The following is a 25,795-nucleotide window of genomic DNA, read 5'->3' as shown; positions in this document are numbered from 1 at the left end:
ATGATCCCGATCGTGGCGAAACGGGAGGTCTGCCACGAGGCGGCGGAAGGAGGCCAGGTAGGTGTTGAGCGAAGTGGGCCCTGGGCCCTGAACCTTGACGCTGCGTGCCCACGACGACTCGGGCCAGCTGGAGCGTTCTGTCAACGAGGGCGCAAGGTGCCCCAGCGCCTAGAGGACCGCGTTAAGAGACGCGAAGACCGCTGGTGGAGCAGGAGCAGACTATCGAGAGCCGGGCCGTCAAACCCTAAGTAAGCTTATAGTTCCCAATTGTTGCGGAACGGTACGGTTTCTTTTCAGTAACAACCCCTAGCGGGCTGTAATGAGTAAACCCGTGCTAATAATGAGTCGAACCTTTCTATACGAGCCGGCACGCACTGCAATATATAAGGTCCCGCGCTGTATCTTCTCTATAACCAGGAAAAGGCATCCTGTAAATCCTTGAACTAACGAATGGTGTTACGATCTGACCGAATCGCCGGAGCTACACCCGCCGGAGCTGCCCAAGGCGAGGCCCGTACCGGCCCGGGCTGATATTTAAACCAGGCAAGGGTGATCGCAACAGGTTTTGTTATAAACCTTCTCTCATCGCGACTCGCTGCTGGCCAGTTGGCTACGCTGGCAAATGGCCAAATAAGCAGCAGGTGGTAACTGGGCAGGCATCCTTCAGCAGGGTGCTCGATTGGGTGTTAGGCAGAATGCAGCATGGATGATTAGCCTCGCCGCGGGCCATGGGAGAATTCTTTCCTAGTCGCCCGATCAATGCCTCAGGCAGCAGGGCGGGTACGAAGGGGGACTAAGGAAAAGGCAAACAGCACGATGAAATAAAAACCCGTATAGAGATAGGAATCTCAATTTAATATTTATGCCCATGTTGTAAGTTAAACTATCTCTCCTGTAGAGAGACAGCCCAAGTGCGCGTACGGCTTACGATAATCCCGATTACCAAACTGGAAGACCACAGGAATGTGCGTTAGCATCAGGTTATATGAGGGATTTGAATGGCCTGCTTATCCTTCATCTGAAAAACTTCCACTTGTCTCGGCTCGCTAAAACAGTTGGCAGTCGCCGAATCATATTTTTCGGGAGTGAATGTAGTCCTTTGGCCTCATCGGAACTATAATATTGCTACGTTATTACTTTATATATTCAAAACACGTTATGTCGACATAAAGCCTAAACCGAACTCCAACATGGCTCCGCTGGCGTATGACTGTTCCTTCCCAAAGAGATATTTTATTCCAAGGATGATGCAAACAATCGTCACGCTGGCTTTAACCTCTCTGTTAAGTGGAGCTGCCGCACAGCGCGCTACGGTGCTCCTCGTTACAGGGAGGAAGATGGCGCCCATCGGCGGCAACGAAACGGTCTACAATTTCACCCGCGAAGCTTCAATTAGCACTCAGGTATTGTTACACCACATGGGTAAAAGCACACTCCAGACAACTGCTGCTGTCAGAAGCTAAAACATACTGTCGCGAGAGAGGCACGTGCACCCAGCCTGCAGTACATTGTGTTCGCTGCCACAGTCCACCTACCATTCCCGCAACACTCAGAATACCGGCATTATTCCCACCACTCCATTACCCTGGCCATGAAACTACCTTAATGAGTCCTTCTCCCAATCATCCAACTATGACCAAAACGCCACCAGGAGGGGCCTGTCCTGACTGTCCAGCCGCATTAGCTCCTCTCACCCTGCGCCTGCATGACCTACACGTAAAGATAACACACTTTCCACTCAACCACCCCACATGCCCCTCGGCAAAACTCATTACCCCATTACCCTCCTCCACCTTGGCTTTAGCTTTCCTTCCCTTTCGCTCCTCATCCTCCATTTCTGTCAACGCTCAACACTTGCGCCCTCTCAAGAGTCCCCTTTCCCCTCCGCTATCCTTCACCAGCTCCCCACGCCCCTCCTCTTACCCGTCCCCCGACCCCAACCCTCCCTCGCCTCGTACTGCCGCAGCTGATCAACAACTTTCCCAACGGTATTTCGTACTTCTGGAATCAGTCCGGGGGTACCTTTGCCGTTGGTGGAGAAAACCAAACGACACGGTTCCGGTCGCTGCTGCGGTTCGAACAGGCACACCGCTACGTGCCCGCGGGGGCAGTAGTGGAGGCCGCAGAGCTATCGGTTACATTCATCAACTGGAACGCGCCGACTGCCGTACAGGCGTGTTTTATGACTAAGAACTGGAGTGCCGTTGAGGGGCCCGCACAGAAGTACGTGGGTAGTTTAGAGGGGCGGGGAGAGGGGGGGGGAGGTGGAGCATGGTCGGGGGACTTTGGGAGTTTGGGGTCCTTGGGCAATGGAAGTGATGAGGAGCTGTCCTGGGCTTGTCGAGTCGTGAAGTGAGGGGGGAAAACCCGACACAACGCAGACTTCGACAGAGTTCCACAGGAGGGGAAAGAGGCTATCCTTTAGGGTGCGAGCGTGTATGTTTGCCGTACAGTGGAACTCGGCCGTTTTGCCTTGAACCCCCTTTCCTACCCCCTCTCGCCCCTATCAGATACACGTCCACTGGTTGGTTGTATTACCGTTGGAACGGCACCGCAAGCGTTCCCTGGAGTCGCCCTGGTGGTTGGAACGACTGCTCCCCAGAAGTCAACATCAGTTTTGTCGTACCGTCCGGGAACCGTAACGGTAATTGGATTCTGACGGTCCCGCTGGATCCCGCCATGGTTGCCAAGTGGCTCGCGAATAATGGACGGGACAACTACGGGCTTATGTTTAGGTGAGGAGCATTTGAGGAGTGGTAGGGAAGGTGACAGGCTGACTGACTGGCTGACAGACAGGCTGACTGACTCGCTGACTGACTGACAGACTGACAGGTTGACTGACTGACAAGAATACTTACAAGAAGGCTTCTTTGGGTTTATGGGGTCTGTGTGTGTATGTGTGTATGTGTGCTTCGATATTGTAGCTTAGATGCGGCAGGAGCGAAGCGAATATAGCTCTCAGCTAAGTCATGCACAGCAGCCGTACGGCTTGCCAAATTTCGAATTTGTTACTCCAGCTCACCATTCCATAGTTCCGGCATTCTGCCTACACTATTGGAGCTTATTGTTGCTCTCACTTATAGTTAATGTTCGCCATTCCAACACTACGTATTTACAGCAATTTCCTCTTTGACTACGGCACACCCCACCTTGCCGTCCCTCCCTCCCGCCCTCCCGCCCACCCCCAGAGGCATGAACGGCTCCGTACTGCAAATCGTAACCTCCATGTACAAGAACGGCACCCTCTACCGCCCCGCACTCTCCATCACCTACACCACCAACCCCAACGCCACCGCCCCGCCAGCCCCCTCCGCTGCCTCCCCCCTCAACCTCACTGCCGTACCCCGGGTATGGTGGGTGGGCCCTAACGGGGATGACGAGGGGAACAGCGGCCACCAGGCGCTGCCGCTCAGATCCCCTGCGGCGGCTCTGACACTGGCCTGGCCGGGGGACAGCATCTACCTCATGACGGGAATATACGGGGGTAAGGGGGGGAGGGGGGGGGAAAGGGAGTTCGGGTAGTGGCGTGTGTAGCTCTAATGTCAACTATGCAAGACTATTTGAAGTGAGCACGGAACCCGAGCTGGATAAGGTTTCTCAAAACCTTTACAGCAAAGTAAACCTCTTCTCAAACCCTTCCACGTCCTCAGTCAGCTCCCCGTATTGAGCCGCTCATCCAGCCCGCGCCATTCTCCCCCCCCAGCTTCGACTCCTATAACACCAGCCTCCCCCCCTTTTCCCGTCTCTAAACTCCTCGCAGCCAGCCTCTCCATCTCCAGGTCCAATTTGACCATTCGCTCCGCCCCCGGCCACTGGGCGGTGCTGTCGTCACCTTTGAGCGACCCGCGCTCGAGTGTCAACGTCATCACCATCTTCCCTGGAGCAGATTACGGCAGCCTGACGGATCTGGAGATCACGGGCGGCTACTACTACGGCATCATGTTCTTCACTTCCTGGACCCACTGGTCCGACCACTCGGTGGGCTGGGCGGCACCCAGCCACTGGACCTTGAGGAACCTTAGGTGGGAGGGGGAGGGAGAGGGAAATGTTGTATGTGAGTGTAAGTGTGTGTGTGTGTGTGTGTGGAGGTTAAAAGTATCTGACTCTGTGTGTGTGTGTGTGTGTGTGTGTGTGCGTGCGTGTGTGTGTGTCTGTGTGTGTGTAGGTATCTGACTCTGTGTGTGCTCACCCAGCCACTCATGAATTCTTGCAACTGTCATAACGTCATGCCCTGCAGAATCCACGATACAGGGAGCAGCAACATCAAGATGTCGGTTAAGGCCGTTAACAACAGCATTTCAAATTGCGAATTTTACAATGCCGGTGCAAGGCTCCGCACGTACGGCAATGGTATTGATATTGTACAAGGGTACGACATTTCCATATCAGATAGCTATATGCACGATCTTCCTGCGGCTGCAGTCCTCCTCTCGGGCGGCTCGGCGCGCATAACCATGCAACGGAATTTAGTGGAACGAACAGACCGCGGATTCGAACTGGGTTCCTGGACCGATACCGATCTCATGGATCAGACAGTTAATCCAGGCCTGTACGAGGCGGTTAACAATACCGTTACCAACAACATTATTTCCGGAACTGGCGAGGCGGGTATTATTCTTCGCTCAGCGCAAAACTCCCTTGTCGCCCATAACACAGTTTGGCGGGCGCAGGAATACGGCCAAGCTGCCGTACTTTTGGACGGGTCGTACCACGTACTAACCGCCGGCGGTCCAAACATACCTGTGCCATGTGCGGGGGTAGCCATCATAGGAAACCTCGTGATCACCTCCTCCACATCGATGCGGGGACCGCTCGTACAGATCCGCAGTACTGGCCTGGATACAAATTCAACCATCGCAGCGCTCGTCATGTCGTACAATATGTACTACAACGAAGCGGGACTGGGTCCTACGAATGGCAGCTTCTTTTGGGGTACGGGAGCTATGTTGGAGGATCAGCGGTCGACAAGCAAGTTTGTTGGAAATGCAAGTGGCTGGGCAGCGCATTGCGGCACGCGGCTTAAACAGGCAATGTGCGATGTGGGGAGTGTGGAGGCGGATCCAAGGCTAGATGCGGGTTTTGCGCCCCTGCCTTGCAGCCCCGCACGCGGCCGAGTCCCCGCAACCCTCGACATCTCGGCTCTGCTGCAGCTCAACGTCTCCCTAGCTAATGCGTTACTGCAGCTACAGCCGAAGTACACTAATGCTACGGCGAAGGGTACGACAACAGTGACGCTGGTGGATGATGACTTCCACGGCCGGCCGCGGCCCGCCGGTGATGGCGCGCGAGACGCTGGTGCCGTACAGTACGGCGCCGCCGGTACTGTCAAGTCCTTCCCGCCGGTGCCGCTGGCATTTGCCGGCCGGCCGCCGTACCGCGGCATTGGCATGGGCCCTATGTTTGACAAGGCCTGGCCGTACTATTTCTGGCAGCCGCGAGTGTGCAAAGACATCATCGTTGACTCCATCAACGGCAATGACAGTCAACCGTTTGACTACTACAGCGGCTACACCCAGCCGTTCCAAACGCTGGCTGTAGCACTAACGCGACATAGCATGTGTGATCGTATCTTTCTGCGCGCCAGCCCCGGACAATATCATGTGGGTGCTGTCACGGTGGCGCAAACCAACCTCACCATCGCCACGTACCCGGGCGACTCGCCGGCGCGCGCCGCCCTCATGTGTACGAACACGAGTACGATGCCGTGTTTGTTTATGTACGGCGGTGCTACTGCACTTAATATAACGGGCGTTGATATTGTGATGGCCGGTCCCAACGTAACGGCTGCCAGCTGCATCCATATGAATGAGGGGGCGGGTAGCGGCTCCAGTTTCTATTGGTCGTACTTCTCCGAAACCAGCGGCAGGGGAGGCAATGGCCCGCGGGTATCCATCTTCAAGGTGCGGCCTTAGCTGTATTCCTTGTTATGCGTAATTCCTTTGCTCGCTCATTTGGTTGGCTCTCGTTATTTGTTTTTTCGGTTTACCTGTTTTTACAGTTTGTTAGTTTCCTCGCGATTTTGGCGTTTCCTGCGCCCCAAAAACCTTAACCCACCCTTAAACCCTAATCAGGACATGAACCTGACTAATTGTGGTGTCCACGGCATTAAGTTGAGCACCTACGTGACGGGTGTGGTGCTGGAGGACATCGCCATCACCAACACCTCCTCCGCGGGCATCATGGTGGTGGGGGGGAGAGACATCACCGTCCGCAGGTGCCGCATCTCCAACGTGGCGGAGTCCGGCATCCGAGCGGGCGGCGGGGTCCGTAACCTGCTCCTGGAGGGGAACCTCATTCGGTACGGCAGCCAGGGGGGAGCGGCGAAGAGGCGAGGGGTGGAAGGGTGTGTGGGATTGTGGGAGGGTGGGCCGACGCTGTGAAGGGGTGGTGAGAGGGAATATGGGGGCAGTGGACGGAAGGATATTTATTTTTTGAGTTTGTGAGTCCTAGGGATTCTTAGGGCTGTTTTGCGAAGGGGGGGCCCGGGCCCCGGGTGTGCAGGGGCCTGGGCCCCGGGTGTGCAGGGGCCTGGGCCCCGGGTGTGCAGGGGCCTGGGCCCCGGGTGTGCAGGGGCCTGGGCCCCGGGTGTGCAGGGGCCTGGGCCCCGGGTGTGCAGGGGCCTGGGCCCCGGGTGTGCAGGGGCCTGGGCCCCGGGTGTGCAGGGGCCTGGGCCCCGGGTGTGCAGGGGAGAGCAGCACGGAGAGGGGGGGGGGGCGTCAGGTTCTTAGGGTCCCACGGTGCTGCCCAATCCCCTTCCCCCTCCCAACACCCTAAAACCCTTAATCACCAAACTAAAACCCCAAAACCCAAAGCTATCCCTACGCCAACCCGTCCTCCCCTTCCCCCTCCTTCTCCTCCTCCGCAGCAACTACGGCGGTGTGGGCATCCTGCTGGGCAGCGAGGGCAACCTGGCCTCATACACGGATACAGACTGGGCACGGATGGTGCCTGAGGACTGGCACGAGTGCATCAATGCGACTGTGCGGAAGTAAGTGTCTTAGGGTTTTAGGGAGAGCAGAAAGGGAGGGAAAGGGCGTTTCATACTCCCCTCAAACACACGCGCGAATACCCGCTGGTTTCACCGCCCCTGCCCATTCACTTCCAAACCCGCAGCAACATCGTGGACTCCGGGGCAGGCGCGGGAGTTGCTTTCTACTCTGCCCGGGATTGCACTGTCGTCCACAACACCTTCCTCAACGTGGCGGCGTCCATGCAGGCTGCCGTACTGCTCAATGTCAGCCCTAAGCAGATCGGGCCCACGGCGGAAGTTGGCCCCCCGAACACCAACATCACCTTCAAGAACAACATTGTCACGATGCCGGCCGGGACGCGCCTGCGCTTCATGGTCCAAACTCGCATCCTCCAAGGCGCTGTCGTACAAAGGTCGTTGGTTTCCGTACCGCCATCCGGCAATTGCTCGTCCAATGCCACCGTCGCTGACGTGACTCAGATGCCGCCCATGCGGCCGCCGTCGCCGCCAGTCAGCCCGGCGGCACCAGGGCTGAGCCGACGGCGGCGGCAGCAGCAGGAGAAGGAGGAGGAGGAGGAGGTGGAGGAGCAGATTGCAGTGGCAGAAGCGGGCGGATCGATGGCGGAGGCGATGGCGGCGGCAAAGTCGGCTGCGTTTGCGCCATACGGCAAGGGCGGCGCTGGGAGCTGGCATGGCCCCGGCGGAGCGCGCGTCGGCGCCTGGGATGCTGCGGTACGGCCCGCCGCCTCCACTGCCGTCGTCACTGCCGCGGCCAAGATGTCCGACGCCGCTGACGTCACGCCCGCTTGGTACGGACGAGAATCCGTCGGCCCAGGTATGTCTGGGGCTGCTTCCCCCTCCCCCTTGACTTCCTCGTCGGAGCTCTTCTGGTCCCGTCATGAAGCGGCGGCAGTGGAAGCGGCGGCAGCCGCCGATGACGACGTCACCATCACGCCTGCGGTGCCAGCAGCAGCGTCGCCTGCCGCACACGACACTGACGCCGCGGCGGCGTTGGCGGCTGCCGCCGCGGCCACAGCCGACGCGGCCGCCGCCAGCGCCGCCGCTAAGGCGGCGGCAGCCGACGCCGTCGCAGCGGCGGCTACCGCCGCCTACGCGACCTACATCACGCCCACCTCGTCCCTCTTGGACAGCGATGACGACGCCGGGCTGCCGTCTGCCCATCATCGCCGCCGCCGGCTGGTGTCCGTACCGGCGTCCTTCACGAAGCCGTACGTGTACTCCACGGTGGAGCAAGGCCGTAACCCCGACGGCTCCTGCCCCTTCTTCCCGGACTCCAACCCCTGGCACCAGGATGTGTCGGGCTTGGCCGTACATCCCAGAAGCGAAGCCATCAAGAGCAACATTGGATTCAAAAATTTGCATCTGGACTTCGGTTTTTCAGTTACCATCAACGGCACAACGGTGAGGGAGTTTTAGATGAGGTTCGGGGAGGGGTTTTAGGACTAGGAAAACGGAAACTGCAAAACCAGTCCGGTTTCCGTTTCCTGCCTTTGCTGTGTATGGATTCCGTGTGTTTTGTCCCTGCGCTTTATAACCCGTTTCCTTGACACCCCCCCACGCTGCTGAAACCCTTTCCACGTGCCCTCTTCCCACCTTCCCCACCCTCGCCCTGCGCCCCCTCCTCTCCCTCCAGTTCCCCGCGGGTATGCCCATCAACTATGTAAACAGCAGTGTAACCCCTCGCTTGCCGGTATGTACGGATATGTGCCATTGTACGGCTGTTATGCGCCTCTGTACGACTTCTTAATGTGTACGGCACATACTGTCGAGTGGACGTGTCGTGCTGGATCTGTTGCTTGTTTTTGCTGCATGATTGGTTATTTGCAGGTTTATTTAGGCGCCTGTGTGGGCAGTGCGCCGTACGACTGGGATGATGTCATGCCCTGAATGCAGCCCCCTGCCTCTCCCCGTATGCTGCTGCCATCTCCCCTAACCCCGCCCCACCCCGCGACCCCAACATCACCCCCCGGAGCAGATTGTGTTCGGCCCCAGCGGTTACGGCGATCCCAACGAGTTGGAGCCTGGCGGCAGTCCCATCCCAGCGGACGCTGCCGTACAGGTACGGCAAGTTGCGGGCATTTTTGTAAGGGGAATATTGAGAAATTGGGATACCAGGCTCCAGAAACATTTCTGCGGACACCGAAATTGTTTAATGACCTTGATATTGGATAAGATGAGATTTGGCGTTCTTGGTAAACCGTTTAGGAAACTCCATATATGTTTTATATCCAACTATGCCGTACGGTGTCGTACCTATGCAGAACTCATTCCCCGGCTGTGGTGACCCTCCTTGCTGGGGAGATCGTCATTTGATTGTCATTGATAACGCCACGTGTACGTTGTACGAGGCATGGAGGAGGTACGGCAGCTTGCAGGAGGCGGTAAAGGAGGGGGATTGTGGGGGGCAGGAAGCTGAGAAGGGGGTTGGTGGGGAACGAATGAGGGAGCTGTGGCGTGGAGCTGTTGGCGGCAGGTTCGGGGTACGGCAAGGCGGGGGAATGTACAGCGGGAGTTTTACGTCGTGAGCTGAGGACGGGGCGGGTGTATGATAGGGGGGTTGGGGTTGGGGGGTTGGGAGAACATGTAGCGAGAACATTATCTGATTTGCTATGGTCTGTGACGTGCTTACAGTGGTTGTACAGTTGTTGTACAGCTGTTGTACAACAGCTCTCCCGTGTTTCTGGGGCCCTGTCCTCCCTCCTCCCCCTCCTTCCCCCCGAGCGGAACCCGTACAGCCGCACGTCGTACCACCTCCCCGGACATCCTCACCCCCCTCACCCCCCTCACCCCCCTCACCCCCCTCGCCCCCGGAACCAACTGCAGCTTCCCGCCCTCCGTCACCGGCAACGGAGCCTGGCAGGTGTGTGCGTACGTGTGTATGGCGTGTGCACGGGCTGTGTGCGTGAGAGAGCGTGTGTGTGTGTGTGTGTGTCTCTATACGCCGCTGTTATTGAATAAATGGAACCGTACGTACATTATTTGTTCTGTTGAGGGCGAGGAAATTGTTTCTCATCACTTTCCAAACCCCGCGATTCCCCCCGGGGGGGGGGGGGTTCCCCCGGCCCCTTCGCAGGTGGAGGCTTTGCTGCGTTTCAACTTATCCCGCAACGCCCTGGACCACGCGCTGGGCGCCACGTCAGCCGACGCAGCCGGTCTGCCGATCATGCCCGGACTGCTTCGCTACGATGAGGTGGCGCGGGGCCACGTGGACCACGCGCTGAGGTTCACGGGACCAAGCTCGCGACCCGCGTACGCCATGCCCGCGACCCACTTCGCCGCCATTGGCGACACGGGGCGAGACTCGCCGTACATGGGCATGCGTGTACGGCTCAAGGCGTCGTACAACTGCTCGCAGTTGGCACGTGCTGCGGAGGTGGTTTGTGAGGCGTTGAAGAAGCACGGCGCATTCTTTGCGGATAACGGCCTTCCCTGGGATTTCGCGGGTGTGTGCGTGTGTGTGTGTGGGGGGGGGGGGTTCAGGGGTTGGGTGTGCGTGTGTGTATCCGAGGGGGCTTTGGGTTTCGCAAACTGGATCCCGGGTGGCCAACTCCAAAGAATAATATTAAATCCCGGGGAAAACCCAGCCCCCGCATAACACCCCAACCTCCTTCCCACTCCAAATCCCCGACCCTCGCTCCCCCACACCCCCCAGGTGAGGGCACATCCAAGTGGTACCCCATTTGGAACGAACTGAAGGAGGTCATGAAGATCAATTCGACGTACATGGAGGTACGGCGTACGGGAGACTACGGCTGAAGCAGTTGCCAATCGTGCTTCCTACTAGGTAGCTGATTTCCTACCCATCCACCTCACCCGCCTCACCCGCCTCACCCGCCTCACCCCCCTCACCACCTCTCGGGGGCCCCCACCCCTCTCCCCACACACCCCACACCCCACCCCGGCAGGTCATTGACCCAGGCTGTATCTGTGTCAACTACGGCTGCACTATCGCCGAATGCAACGGGTAAGTGAGTGAGGAGGCCCGGGAAGGGAGGGGAAGGGGTCCAGCGAGGGCTCGTCCTTGTCGTACATCCTTGCCGTATTTCACATCGATGTATCTTCTATGTATGTATCTTATGCCAAGATATCCACGTATCTTTGCATCCACTTACCCTCGCTCTGCCCCCGCCTTCCTGCACGCCCCCTCTCCTTGCCTCGCAGGATGTCCTGGGTCGATCCCAACGCCCCCGCCACCTACCCTGCCATCGTCGACCCCGCCACCACCCTGCACTTCGCCAACAACATATACTACAAACCCGGCGACAGCGAAATCGCCAACACCCTCTACGTGGACCAGAGGGTGCCGCCGCTGGGGGAGGGCTACGCCAGCGGCAGCTTGGCGGGCTGGGGGCAGTACCTTGGCGGCGGTAATGAGGCGGGGAGTGTGGAGGCGAACCCGCTGATAGATCCGGAAAGTTATGCGCCGTCGCGGGAGAGTGTGGCGCGGTGCGCGGCGCCGCTGCTGGCGGAGGCGAGTACGGACTTTTACGGTCGGTCCCGCGGGGCGATGTGCGGTACGGATGTGGGCGCGGTGCGTTACATTTTGGCGTGAGTGTGAGTGGTGGTGAGAAGGAGAGGTGCGTGAATGTGTTTTTGAGAAGGAAGGAGCTAGGGAGGGGGGATTAGGGAGGGAGGGAGGGGGGGGTACGTGTAGGGGGTTGGGGTCAGGGTGTTGTAGGGGAGAAGGGGAATGAGGGGAGAGGTGGGCGGGGTTGGAAAGGGAGTTGAAGAATGGGGTGTTGCGGTGTGGTGTGGTGTGGTGTGGTGTGGTGTGGTGTGGTGTGGTGTGGTGTGGTGTGGTGTGGTGTGGTGTGGTGTGGTGTGGTGTGGTGTGGTGTGGTGTGGTGTGGTGTGGTGTGGTGTGGTGTGGTGTGGTGTGGTGTGGTGTGGTGTGGTGTGGTGTGGTGTGGTGTGGTGTGGTGTGGTGTGGTGTGGTGTGGTGTGGTGTGGTGTGGTGTGGTGTGGTGTGGTGTGGTGTGGTGTGGTGTGGTGTGGTGTGGTGTGGTGATCATGGCTGTCATATTGGAGCCGCAGATGTATAGTGCGGCCTCGAGGGAGGTGGTGGTGAGGGGAGGCGCTCTTGTGCTGTAGATAGAGGGGAAGGGAAGGGAAGTAGGTAGGAAAGCACGGCAGGGTGCGTGGAGGCTACGGCGGACAGTGACGTGTACGGCATACGGTACATGGTGGTGCGTTGCATAGCCATTCGTGCATATTCCATCCATTCATGCAAATATCCCCATCGTCATCCTCACCCTCATCACTGATCTCCAGCTCCGCTATCCTACCGCCATTATTGCTATAATGTTATTGCCATTATTGATTGGTCATCAAAACTGATTATCATTATTATTATCATTATTGCACACTGAACATTATGTGGATGAACGTGTGTAGAGGCGGAGGGGGAGGAGGAGGCGGAGGAGGAGGCGGAGGAGGAGAGGGAGGAGGAGGAAGGGGAGGGGCAAACCCCCGGGGCGTCCCTGCCCCCGATGGCATGTTCAGGGCTTCGGTCATTCGGGCCGTCCTAGCTGTCGGAGGCGGTTAGTTCGTTGGTTTGTTGGACGGCTGTATTCCTTTACTTCATTAAAGCCGTACATTCTGCCGTAGTCGCTGCATGTGCCATAGCACGGCCAGTACCCAAGAACGTTTTCGTCTGTTCGATAACATTTTGGTTTTTTACTTTCTTTGCCTGAGTACTACCTAGTTAAGATGCATTTGGGATTGTTACGCCATCGTCACTGTTCATAAATCAGATAAAATAAAGATATAATTGCCCTCGATGTCAATTTCTGTATCGGAAATCATTCGGTTAGGGGGCCTTATACTACCCGCGTGTGTATGTGTCACAGCTAGGTGCTGTTGACTTTCGTCTGTCGCGACGAAGAGCTGTCGAAGAAGACTGACCGTCGCGGTGATAGTGATGTTGGCCATTCCGCTCCCCCGCGGTCAACTGCCACCCGGGTGGTTGGGAAGCAGCCGTCCTTAGTTTGCGGTGTGCAAGAGGTAGTTTGACGCGACGGTTGGAGAAGTTAGTTGGACGAGAGATTCCCCCTCAAACCCGTTGATCATTTTGCTCTCTCCCTCAGGATGTTCAACCCCCTGCCTCTGGCTCTCTTCCCCTCTCCCCCTAACCATAACCATAACCCTACCGTGGCCGTTGCCACTGCCGCTTGCGTCTTCACTGGGGTTGCGTACGGCGACGGCAGGGGTTTGGGTTTAGGGTGGGCGCCGGCGCCGGGGAGGGAGGTGGTACGGCACCACATGTTGTGCCTCGACCGAAGCCCACGCACACAGCGGTTCTTTGCAGTTGCAATAGGATGTTGTGGCGGCGATGGTGATGGTGGTGGTGATGTGTACATGTTTCCTGAAATTGGCTTCCTAACGAGTACTGAATCGCATTTTCTTTCCCCCCGGTTTCTCTGTTTGCATACATGTGCCGTATCATGTTTACCTGCTGCTGCTCCGCCGTACCAGTGGTATATAATGTGCAATAAGCAGCGAGGGGAGGAATGCTAGTGTGGTGGTGATGATAATGATGATGATGATGATGATGATGATGATGATGATGGTGGACATACCTGTTTGTGGTGGGGTTCAGACAGGCGGTGGAGGGGAGGGGAGGGAGGATGAAGGGTTCCGGAGCATCTCACGTAACACAAAGTACTGCCGCCTGTATAACGTACGTTCAAGGCGACCCCTCATTATTGCGCTCGCCTGTATCGCGGCCAAGAATCTCCGCATGGCGTAGTTTCGTATAAGCGACAGGCTTTTACACAAATGTAAAATTGGAGAAACTCTAAGCATGTATACAGTTACATGGGTGCGACCTCTTCGGTGATGTCGTACAGTCCCTATCGGGGGAAATTGCCAATGACAAGGCCCTCGAGAATTCTATCCGTCGCTGGCCCCACCCGCCGCGCGGCGCCTGCAGAAATTCGCCAAACGTCAGCATTTTGCAGAACCCCATTTAAATGCAGTTTTTCGCGGCCTCCGCGGCCTCCTATATTTTGCGAAGGTTGCAACGGCCGGCGCGCAGCCACGTCGTCCGCAACAAATTTAGCTGGCCTCCGCCCCCGGCTGCGAATGTTGGCTATGCCTGCTTTTTGTCTTTGTTTGCGGCTGCCGCTTCAAAGTGCATGCGCTTTCTGTGTGGTCTTCCTCGCCAGCACAAAGCCGATTCATGCTATCCACGACATGACGCACCACGCACCCATGCGGTCTGTGGTGTGGGGCTCTTTTCGGAGCGTCTGACGCCGTACATGTGTTGATGTTGGGACGGGGAGGAGGAGGAGAGGGAAAACGGGAGGGGGGTGACCGGAGGTAATCGCGTAGCAGGGGAGCGCTCTGGACATCCCCCCGCGACCACCCCCTCCCTGATAATCACGGGTCGAGGACACACCCTAAGCCGAGCCCACCTTTTAAGAAGCTTCTTTGCAGTATCACCGTTCCTTTGATAAAAGTAATTGATAAACGTATTGATAGAAACATGTCAAGGTTCGAAATAGCAGTCAGTACCGGAGCACCTGCCGTACGCATAGTAACTGACTTAGGGTTGCAACGGTCTTTTCTCAACAACTGCCTGACGGCTACATACAAGATGTGTGTGTGTTTGCTCCCGCGCTCCGCTCCAAGCACCGTCGTCACACCGCCCTCTCCCTCTTTCCCCTTCTTCCGGAACTTGTATCCTCATGCACAACTTCATGTAACGCTCAATACACACACATACATACACACTTGTGTCACTCAGCCGTCCACATCCCGCAGCCCACTGACTCAGCCCCGACCTCGACCCCGACCTCCCCTCCTTTCCCCACCGCCACCACGACCTCCACGACCTCCATCCTCAACCCCCTTCAGCTTGCCGCCTCGTCCCCCACCAACTTTTCCCCCCTCCACAGCTAAACCATTCCCCCTTCCCCCCCTCCCCCTACCCCTACCCCTCCCCCTGCCGGACCCCGCCGCCGCCTCCTCCGCCTCAAAGTCCGCCGCTGCACCGATTCGGTCGCTCAGTCTGCGGCGTTTGGCCGCCCTCTTGTCCCTCCGCAGCGCCAACATCCAGTCCGGCACCTCGCCACCCGCCGCCTTGATCTGGTTGGCGATGGGCCGCAGCGCGGGGCCGTCCTCCTCCGAGAAGAACGTCACCGCGTCCCCCGACCTGCCCGCCCGCCCCGTCCGCCCGATGCGGTGCACGTAGTCGGCAGTGGACCTCGGGAAGTCGTAGTTGATGACGGTGTTGACGCCGATGAAGTCCATTCCGCGGCCGATGAGGTCGGTGGCGATGAGCACCCAGGTGCGACCAGCTCTGAGGCCGGAGGGGGGGGGGAGGCCGGGGAGGGGGGGTAGGGGGTTCAACTGCAGATAAGTCGATGAACCAGTCTCNGGCTGGGGGGAGGAGGGGGGAGGAATTGGGAGCACATTACATACATACATACACATGAACACACGCAGGGCACAAACAGCTCACGCGCACCTAAAGTTGTCGACCGCAGCATTGCGAGCCGCTTGTGGTTGACCTGCCGTAATGGAATCCACGTGGACTCCGTCGTACATCAGCTCCCTAGGTAGGTGGAGGTGGGGTAGGCGGGTAGAGCCGGAAGAGGACGGGGAGTGCGGGAGGGTACGGGAGGGGAGGGGGCAGCTTGCGCCCAGGGCAGCAAGGCAGTGGACCGTTGTGGTTTACACTCAGGACAGGCGCACAAGAGGTGTAGACACACAGACAGACAAACAGACAGACAGGTAAGGAGGACAGGAGCAGGAAGACGAACCGGGCACCTGACTGACAGCGGCCCCCCCCCCTCCCCCCCACACCCCGTCTTCTCCCCTCCAACCCCTGCTCCATCCGCCTCCTACCTGTGCAGGGCCTTGGCTCGTTCCTTGCTCCCCACAAACACAAGCACGGGGGGAACCAGACCGCCGTCCGCCAACAACTGCCGCAGAGCGAGCAACTTGCCAGCCTCACGACCGACGAAATGCAACCGCTGCCGTACATTGGACACGGCCGCATTCCGCAGCCCCACGGTAATCCTTAGAGGCTGTTGGAGGACGCTGCGAGCCAGATCTTCAACGCGCTCCTAAAGGGTGGGTTGGTGGGGCCCCGGCAGGTAGGGCCGTTAGGGCAGGTACTGTGTGTCTGTCTGTCTGTCTGTGTCCATGTGCGTCGTACATGCCAAAAGTCGGTGTATGGTTAGAGGAGGGCCGCCGTGAAAGAGAGCAAGTGCGCACTCACCCTCCCCTTCAAACCTGCATCCGGGCAGTTTTCCTTATCCCCGCCCGAACCACCCCCCACCCCCCTCTTCCCTCTCCTGCCGTCCTCTCCCTCCCGCTGTTAAGAAGGGCCCCTCACCGGCAACGTTGCGGAGAACAGCGCCCGGACCACGTCCCGGTGCTGCGCCGCCGCCAGCAGCGCGTCGATCTGATCCATGAAGCCCAGCTCGAACAGCTTGTCGGCCTCGTCCAGGACAACGTACCTGGACAGGGCGGGGCGGGGCGGGGCAGGGCAGGTAGCCAGGGAAGGAGAGGGGGGAGGAGGGGGAGGCAAAGAGGTGCATGTTTGTGTGTGTGGAGGGGGGAGGGAACAGCTGCATATCGCGAAAATGGAGAAAATAAAGTCAACTGCCGACGGCGGTGTGTGTGTGTGTGTGTATGGTTCCCCAGGACCCCCTCTACCGCCCCCCTTTCCCCCTCCCCATCACCACCTGCATTGCGCAAGTTGCACTTTGCCCTCCTCCACCATCTTCACCAGCCGCAACGGATTCGCCAGCAGCACATCCACCTTGGAGAAGTCGCTGCCAGCCGCCGTGGACTTGGTCAGCAGGCAGCCGCGTAGGCCGGTGCCGGGGAGCAGCAGCTTCAGAACGCGGGCCTGAAGGGGGGGGGCAGGGGGAGCACACGATGCACCAAGCAAGGAAAAAAGTGAGACGAAGTGGGCGGGCCGGGGCGGGGGGGAGGGTTTAGGAAGCCGAGAATACCCTTCAGGAAGGCTCGGATGAGATGCGAGGTGAGACAATAGGCAAAACACGTCCGGACATACGTTTGGACATACGGCCCAGGCGACTAGGCAACACCGGGGCGAGGAGGGGCGGGGCGGCGGTCCCCAACTCCCCCGACAGGAAACACCCTACAAACATATGCCGTAAGAGGGGAGTACGGACAACCTCCCCTCACTCCAATACACACACGCATTCTGCTCACACGCCACTCCTCAGGTAAGGCGAGCCAGGGGGTGGGATGGGAGAGATGAGCAGCACATTGAATGAAAATAATAATGCAAGGAGATGCACATACACACGTACATACATACATACTTGTACACACACCAGTCAACAGTCCCCCTCCCTCAACGACCTGTTGCGCCGCCAGCTCGTGTGTGGGACTGACTACCAGCGCCTTCACCCCCTCGGGCCACTCCCCCCTGGAGCGAGCAGCTCGCAGACCCGCCAGGATGGGGACCAGGAAGGCCAGGGTCTTGCCGGAGCCTGGGGGTGAGGGGGGTTGAGGGGGGAAAGGGGGTGAGGGGGTTGAGCAAGAGGGCGCAACACGCAGACGGGGAGGAGGCTATGAAGCGCAGTTCATCCGCCGACATTTTCAATAGACCCGCCGACATTTCCCGAGACCTAAAAGAACCGAACAGGTCCGGGACAAGAGCGGGAGATGTTCCCCTACCCCTCGGGCCCCCACTGCCCGCTCCATGTCAACGGCCCGCACAGGGATTCCCCCCTTACCCCCCCCCCCACACACACACCTGTGGGTGCCACCGCCAGCAGCTCCCTGCCCCCCAGCAGTGCGGGTATGGCCTGGCGCTGAATGGGGGTGGGGGAGGTGAAGCCGGAGGAGAGCAGCGAGGTCACGAGTCGCCGGCTGACCCGGTACCTGTGAGGGGGAGGGAGGGAGGGGGAGTTATATACATACTACGTACATACATATATGCATGCATACATACGTCAACGAGACGGGGGCAAGGGGGCGTGGAAGGAGGGGAGGAGAGGAGTCAAAATAATGCCAATAGCAAGGTAAACTAAGGAACAAAGTATTGGGCAGGAAAGGGAGGAACGGGTCCATTCGTGTTTGCAAAGATGCGGATGCGATAGCACCCGCCGCCATCCCAGCGGGGTGAGGGGAGAGGGATTGATCATGAGCGAAACCCACAAAGCCATCACGAGCTGTCGCGGTATGAATGGGGAGGGGCGGAGGCACGGAAATCTGGGACATAACCCCCCTTACACCACCACCATTAGCGGACATTCCCCCCACACAGGTTACAGTCGTCATCCCGAGGTTACAGTCGTCACAGTCGCCACGGACGCCTTTCGGTCAGTTCTTTCGGTTGCTACTATCTTGCCCTGGCAGCAGCTTCAATCGCGTGTGGTTCGTCTTTCCCCCCACACCACCATCCCCCCTATCCCACCACTACTACCAATAACCCCCAACTACCAACTACCAACTACCTGGCAGCCAGCTCGGCAAAGCTCTTAAGCGGCGCGGGCACATCGGTACCGGTAACCTTGATGCGCAGGGCCTGAAGGGGTGGGGTGAGGTGGGGGTGAGCAGCAGGAAGGAGGGTGAGGTGGTGGCGGCATATGAGGGGGGTGAGGGGAGAGAGGGCTGGGAGAAGTTGATTGCAACCAGGTGGCGTGAGTCCGTTAGAGTGCTCATGGCGTATTAGGGTGGCGGGTTGACGGGGGGGGGAGAAAAGAGGCGCAACGCTGGAAATGGAACCGCTTCCCGGAGAGCCAGTTAGCGGTTCCCAGGTGCTGCAGGTCCTCTCAACAACAGTCAGCACCCCCCGGGGGCCGTCCGGCTAGCTCGTGACGTCCGAGGAACTAACCAGAGCCCGCAGAGGTGCCGATTGGCCCACAGCGGCATGAGAGGGACTTTGAACGGGTTAAGATGATAAACGGCTTTTTCTAGGGGGGGAGCGTCTAGACTGGAGTAACCCGTAGGCTCACACACCAATGCCGCCATGAAAACCGTCCTGCGCGTTCCCGTCCGCGCCGCTTCATATCCGTACAAATGTATGATACACACCTTGCGGATCAGATTCGCCTCCTCGTACGGGTCATTGGTATTGACCGTGGGGATGACGTCATCCACCAGCGGCCCCAGGTCCGCTAACCGCCGACCCGACGTCGTCGCATCGCCGCTGCCGCCGCGCCGCCGATCCGCTGCTGCTGCTGCTGCTTCCTCCTCGCTCCTTCTGCCGCCTTCTTCCTCGTCTTCTTGCTCCTCTTGACCCGTATCCTCTTCTGACCCCTCGCTATTCTCGTGGTCTTCCTCGTCGCCCTCGGCACTGTCATCCCCCCCTTGCTCCTCCTCCTGATCATCATCATCTTCTTCGTTTTCGCTGTCGCCAGCGCCCCCCTCCTCCTCCTGCCGCTTTCCTCGGGACCCGAACATCTCCACACCTCCAGGTCGAACATCATCTGAGGCGGCAAAGAACCGCCACCGCCAGGACCAAAACTAGGTCAGAACCAGAATCAAAACCAGCAAATGGCAAATAAACACAACAACAGCAACCGTGCAAACAGCAGTACGCAGCACCCTGAGCACCACCACAGCCGCAACGACAGCGAAAGCTCATCCCACCCAGGCGAGTGGGGACCTAACACCCAGGCGAGTGGGGACCTAACACCCAGGCGAGTGGGGACCTAACTCCCAGGCGAGTGGGGACCTAACTCCCAGGCGAGTGGGGACCTAACTCCCAGGCGAGTGGGGACCTAACTCCCAGGCGAGTGGGGACCTAACTCCCAGGCGAGTGGGGACCTAACACCCAGGCGAGTGGGGACCTAACACCCAGGCGAGTGGGGACCTAACTCCCAGGCGAGTGGGGACCTAACTCCCAGGCGAGTGGGGACCTAACACCCAGGCGAGTGGGGACCTAACACCCAGGCGAGTGGGGACCTAACACCCAGGCGAGTGGGGACCTAACTCCCAGGCGAGTGGGGACCTAACACCCAGGCGAGTGGGGACCTAACACCCAGGCGAGTGGGGACCTAACACCCAGGCGAGTGGGGACCTAACACCCAGGCGAGTGGGGACCTAACACCCAGGCGAGTGGGGACCTAACTCCCAGGCGAGTGGGGACCTAACAACCAGGCGAGTGGGGACCTAACTCCCAGGCGAGTGGGGACCTAACACCCAGGCGCCACAACCCCCCGTTCCCCCGCCCCGAAATCCCGTTCCTCCACTTCCTCTCTTGCCACCCCGCCACCCGTCACGACCTACCCTCCTCTTCCTCCTCCTCCTCCCCAGCTGCCAGCCGCCGCCGCTTCTTCCTGCTGCGCTTCTTGCCACCGCCGTCACCACCGCCGCCGCCGGCCCTGCTGCCACCGTGCACTGCTACTCCGCCGCCGTCACTGCCGCCGCCAGCCCTCCTAGCCGCCGCCAGGGCCGCCTGCTGCTGTGCGGCAGTGGTGACTTTGCGGGAAGGGAGGAAAGAGGGGAGCAGGAGGAAAGGGACACGTCAGGACCTGGATGAGGATCTTGGACCTGGATCGGGACCGAAGGAGATCGCAGCCCGACAGCGGCGGGTGATAGGCGGGTCGCGGTTGAGGATGGAAAGTTGTTTGGGTAGGGGGTGAAGAACACAGACACGGCCACCGAGCATGTACTCCTCTTCCCTACCGCTCCGCCCGCAACCGGAGGGTTGCCGGCGACGCCGGGGAAGGGGGTGCTGGTAAGGAAGTGGGTTGAAGGACTATCAGCGGCGCCGTGAAAGCGGCGCGGTGCCAAGGGATTTCCACTCTTCCTTCGTCCGTGTGTGAGACTTTCAAGGGCTATATGATCTCAGTAGGTTAAGGAACAAGCTCCAACATTCGGCAAGCTAAGGGCGGCCTCGCTAACGGCGAGCGTCAATGCAGCAGCGCGGCGGCCCGCACGAGACCAATAACTTGTTGGGAGAGATGAAACTAATGCGGCATCATGATCTATCCCCAGTCACGTACCTGCTTTTGGATTGAAAGCATCGATGTCCTTCTTGTAGCGCCGCCGATCGAATTTTGCCCCGCCAGTCAGCAGGGCGAAAGCATCCATAGCTGGATACTCTTAATTAAAATATTTTTATTAATGCAGCGAAAAAGGCTTGGAAGCTGGGCAATGGCCGTGCCTGGAATTCCGAAACGCGAAAGCCTCTTCTATGCTCACAAATTACCGGTGTGCCAGTCACCTATAGCTTGCGCTTAAAACTGATACCTTGGACGATAATGATGTCGTCGTACCGGTGTCTTAAGCCAAGCACTTACGTCAGCCGTTACTTCCGCCGGACGTTTATTTTTTTGGCGACAAGGGAGTATCGCATAATGCACCTATATAAATAAAAGCGCAGCTGGACGTGCATTGAGGACAATACGTCTAGCATTCTCTAGCTACTGGATGGACGTTCGGTACAGTTAGCTCAGTTAGGACCATGTAGGACGCAAGCTCTGCGCACGTTCTGCTTATCATATAGACCAGCTGTGGACGTTTCGCTGGAAATGGTGTCGCTGCAATTCTGCTATCGGCCTACAAACGCACTAAACGTGAGGCTTCGCGAGACCGGGTGCGCGCCGCTGAGCGTCAAGGGCGCAGAACGCAAGCTCGAAGCGTATGCTTTGCCTGGATGGTTGAATTTGTTGATTGTACAGCGTGCCACAAAGGCAGCAGTGGCGGAGACCCGAACAAGGTGCCGGTACAGCCCCCGCGGGTGCTCCAGCTAGGTAATATGATCAGTCTGGTTGCAGTACTACAGTACTTCATTCTAGGTGACCTTTGAGGGGGTGAATGATCTTGACGCAGAGTGACATGTGAACAGAATCTTCCAGTGCACTTTACAGTACGGGACTGTTGGTCCAACAGTGTTGGACCGTCCCTAAACGATTGAACGAAAATTTCCACAGATGCCGGATTATCCGGGTGGGCTCCGAAACCAGTGCGCCAGGCCAAAAATGGTTCCTCCCTTCCTCGTTCTGTGTACAGTAGTATTGCATGTAAGCAGGCCAGCTCAACCCTTCGTGTCCAGGCAAGCAAGCAGTCAGCTTTTCCTAGGTTGCCTTTCTGTACCGAACAGGTTTCAAGTATACCGTTGCGTTTTGGCGAGGGTTGGCTTATCACGATTCGAAAATCGACACCTCCTTCCGCTCGTCCAAGCGCATGATCGACCATAATCCCGGCGATTCGCGGTAACTAGGAAACTGTAACTCTATTAAAGAACTTCAGGTTGGTGGCAGCATCACAGGGAATATCCCAAGCCCTAGATGGCGAAGTCAGGTCCCCACGCGATCTGGCGTGTCCGTTATAAGCGCGGCAAGTGGTACAAGGTGCACGCCTTAGCTACAGGTATTATCCTGCTGTAAGAAGTTGCTTCATCTGATGATACGTGATCGGCACAACTGGTGGAACGGACGGCAGTCATAGCACAGCAGATAGCACCACAGCACCACAGCTCAGTTGCTCAGTTCTTTTGCTGTTGTACGGATCTGTTCCCTTGGACGACCGCAACTGCTTCCCTTTCACACATTTGGGCCAATATTTATTGTAACACAGAATATCCCAAATAGCTGACAAGAGCGTAGCAGGTGTTTCGCTAGGAAGGAAACCACGTGCATCCATCCTTAGGTTGCAGCTCTAGGGCTCAACCCCAAATTCCCTTTTGCTTTTTGCTTTAAACTATCAATTACGATGTTGATGTCTGATTGTGATAACGCAAGTGGATGTGATATGTGGTAATGTCGAACCTTTCTAAGTCCAACCAAGTGCTTTTGTTTTCTGCAACGCGGACGTCAATATTGCCATCATCTTATAGATAAAAAACATAAGCCGAACCGTTACTGGATGACTCGAGGAGCAGGGTGGTAACGGGGGCGTTCATCTTCCAGACAGCCAAATGGCAGCGACGGAGGGCCGGAGGGCGCCCGGCGCGGCGTCCGGTGCTACGGCGATGATCGGAGCAACACCAGGCTCGCTCAGCACAAATCCTGCGTCACGCCTCTTTTCAGCCACCCTGACTGGTCCGGGGGTGGGGAGCCGCGCAAGGCCGACGACCCAGGAAGTCATCGCAGGTAAGTGCTAACTTTAAATTGCTTGCTGCGTTGATTTATAATACTATGAACTCTTGGATGGCACACCTTCATAAGGATTGCTTCTAGGAACACTCCCCCCACCCCATCCTTCCGCGATCCTCCCGATTTTCGGGGTGCCCGCATTTGGGTTATGCCCAGGTCCAGCTGCCTTCCGTGTAAAATCCGCCCCCTTTTTATTCTCCTCCCGATCCAGAGGCTTTTGGTCGGCGGCTCCACGGCCTTGAGCTGCTGAGCGTTAAGAAGCTCAACACCCTAAACGCCTCAGCCGCCAAACTCGAGGCCCACGTGGCTTCCCGTGCAGCCGCCATATCCAGGACCTCCGGAGTGACCACCGCAGCCAACGCCCCATTCTTCAGTCCCAATTCTAGTCAAGGACCCACGAACACCACCAGCAACAGCACCAACACCAATACCACAGCATCCGAAACGGGGCCAGGACTGGGTGGGGCTAGGCCACCCGCGGCAACCACCGCTGCTACGGCAGCGGCCCGCGAAGCCGAGTCCGGGACCACTGGAGCTGCAGATGGGGAACTGGACGCCCCTCCTGGAAGCAGCAATGGAGGTCAGCCGCTGAGTGTGGTCATCAGTGTGGCGTTTCCGGCAAGTGGGTTGCCACCCAACGGATCACCGCAGGGGCAGCAGCAGCAGCAGCAGCAGCAGCAGGGCGCGGTAGCGGCAGGCGGCGGGAAGCTGGGCGGGGCTGGTGGAGGAGGCAGCAACGCGCTGGCGCCACCGGACATTGCAGAGAGGGGCGCGGTGAGATGATGGGGGTGTACCGTCATTGGGGCTACATAATGCAGGTTATTGGGTCATGGACATCTGGGAGCTGGGGGGCTCGGATGGACAGTGACCATGACATGTTACGTGGTAGTGGAGCTCTTGATCGAGAGCCCGAGACCGGACCGTGCGTGCATGGTGATCCAGATACAGACCGAAGGTTTATGGGCCTGCTAAGCAATTGTTTGGGGCAACGGGTGGGGAGGTATGGGCATTGAGGAGGTGGCGCAGGAGTGTGCAGTATGCAAGGATTTGCCCGGTGGCGCCCGGGACGCGTGGGTCAGCCAGCCAGGGAAGAGGAGATGAAAATTTGCGGCAGCAGCAGTCTTGGTGCCTTCAGCAGCAGCGGCAGCAGCGGCAGCCGAACAGACTATGGCCCCATCCTAATTTAGCTCTAGCAACCGGGCTCTGTCCTAAGTACCGTTTCAAGGGCCGGCAGGCGCGGAGGGAGGCCATCGCAACCCCCTTTATCCACGTGCATCAGCCACCTCGGGGTGCGCGATGCGCCCTCCTGCCGCCTAGAGCTAACTGGGGGTGATGATGGCACTTGGGGCTGCCCTGGGAGCCTCTTTGCCTCCCTCGCCTTCCAACACGCAACCTAACCTGTCCCTCTCCCTCTCCATGTGCTATGCATACCCGTACATGCGCGCAGCAAATTGTACGGCTACTGGCGCTGCAGGACAAGGTCCTTCACAGAGCTTTGGGCAGCGCGCAACAACAGCAACAGCAACAACAACCGCCGCCTCAGCCACAGCAGTCGTCATTATCCTCGACATCGCTTCATTTGACCTCCCAGCTCTCTGGACACTCCTCCACCCAATCCACACAGTCTTCCCAGCTGCAGCTGACGTTGCTGTCCCCCACCATCGGGACGCGCTTCACGACACTGACGCCTTCGGAGCAGCAGCTGCACCTACAGCAGCAGCAGATGCTCCAGCCTGGAGGGGGAGGGGGTAATGGTGGCGTGTTGTGGTCGGAGGAGGAGCAGCGTCGGCTGGATCTGTTGGGGATCAAACACAACAGCAAAGTGGCCGCGGCCACGGTGGGTATCCGTCGGGAGCGGGCAGGGTATGGAGGTGGAGATAGAATTCAGGAAAAGAAAACTGGCGAGGAGCGTGGAAGGGGAAAGGAAAACCGCGAAATACGGTTTTGAAATCAGCAACGCGCTCGCGAGCGGGCGAAAATGATTACGCCATTTGTAAAAACGACGCTACAACGCGATTTTATGATTGTAAAAGTTGTAAGGTTATCCTCTTATACCGAATTTGGAAAACAGCCGCTGACCGCTGCGCGGCAACCGGAAAATTAATGACCCCTTTTATGCATGAAGAACTCCAAAAGATGCAAATATAAAGCGTGCTGCGCGTTCAGGTTATAATCGTGAGGACGAGAAAGAAGGAGAAAAAAGCGATGAAGGGTGGCAACTTCAGGGTAGCTGTCGCAGGCGAGGGGCGCGACCAAAGGAACTAACTGCTCGGCGGCGGCGCTTGATAGGGAATGAGAGACACGAAGTGAAAGATCTTGGAAACGTAGGTTAGCGTAGCGATGGGTCCGTAAGGCTCGCATGAAAGCACCAAGGCAAGGCGGCAGCGAGTAATAGAAAAGCGGCGGAATTTTCTCAGGACACGGGAAGTGGGGAAAGTAACCTTAAAATGAAAAGAAATAATTATGCATGGCAGGAAAGAAAGGATACATGTACAAGGCAAGTCCTTAGGCACGGCTAAGACGAAGCACGGGACGCTGGATGAGTGAGGATTACAGAAGGGAAGGCTCCCGGGCGCGGGACCGATATTATGCGGTGCAGATCAACATGTTGATGTGCCTTATCGGGGAAACTCGAGCCAATCTCACCTCAGTGATGATACCTTTGCACGTTACGAAATGTGACCCCCTCCCTCTCCCCTCCCCTCCCCTCCCCTCCCCTCCCCTCCCCTCCCCTCCCCTCCCCACCCCACCCCACCCCACCCCACCCCAC

The 25,795-nt window shown here is 58.2% G+C and overlaps 3 protein-coding genes across 3 annotated transcripts in view; 2 read left to right on the top strand and 1 right to left on the bottom strand.

Annotated features, from left to right (window-relative positions):
• Positions 1-12,536, top strand: VOLCADRAFT_93955 (uncharacterized protein; the record flags this gene model as incomplete). The annotated part of the gene is made up of 19 exons (XM_002953184.1): positions 1-57; positions 1,967-2,352; positions 2,511-2,735; positions 3,189-3,484; positions 3,761-4,022; positions 4,238-5,900; positions 6,072-6,298; positions 6,866-6,988; positions 7,114-7,805; positions 7,941-8,392; positions 8,625-8,681; positions 8,964-9,050; positions 9,253-9,350; positions 9,815-9,851; positions 10,065-10,434; positions 10,644-10,720; positions 10,897-10,955; positions 11,153-11,539; positions 12,494-12,536. 19 exons carry the CDS (start codon positions 1-3, stop codon positions 12,534-12,536), a joined length of 5,598 nt encoding a protein of 1,865 aa, XP_002953230.1.
• Positions 12,537-15,058: 2,522 nt separating this feature from the next.
• VOLCADRAFT_118300 (uncharacterized protein) lies at positions 15,059-21,019 on the bottom strand (the record flags this gene model as incomplete). Its single annotated transcript, XM_002953117.1, has 11 exons — positions 15,059-15,293; positions 15,462-15,548; positions 15,842-16,062; positions 16,335-16,458; positions 16,687-16,853; positions 17,369-17,466; positions 17,733-17,860; positions 18,436-18,506; positions 19,016-19,410; positions 20,213-20,404; positions 20,932-21,019. Coding segments are annotated over 11 exons (1,806 nt in total), but the record flags the coding sequence as incomplete, so codon positions are not given.
• A 1,828-nt stretch (positions 21,020-22,847) lies between these two features.
• The window catches only part of VOLCADRAFT_105841 (uncharacterized protein), a gene marked incomplete at both ends in the record, with an annotated part of 18,538 nt that continues 15,590 nt past the window's right edge, over positions 22,848-25,795 (top strand). Inside the window, 3 exons of the mRNA XM_002953183.1 lie at positions 22,848-23,022; positions 23,237-23,799; positions 24,473-24,896. Of these exons, the coding sequence (XP_002953229.1) occupies positions 22,848-23,022; positions 23,237-23,799; positions 24,473-24,896 (1,162 nt within the window). The remainder of the gene's footprint in view (positions 23,023-23,236; positions 23,800-24,472; positions 24,897-25,795) is intronic.

The sequence above is a fragment of the Volvox carteri genome (assembly GCF_000143455.1).
Source record: "Volvox carteri f. nagariensis unplaced genomic scaffold VOLCAscaffold_34, whole genome shotgun sequence".
NCBI classification, from domain to species: Eukaryota; Viridiplantae; Chlorophyta; class Chlorophyceae; order Chlamydomonadales; family Volvocaceae; genus Volvox; species Volvox carteri.
This window is presented reverse-complemented; position numbering and strand designations above follow the sequence as displayed.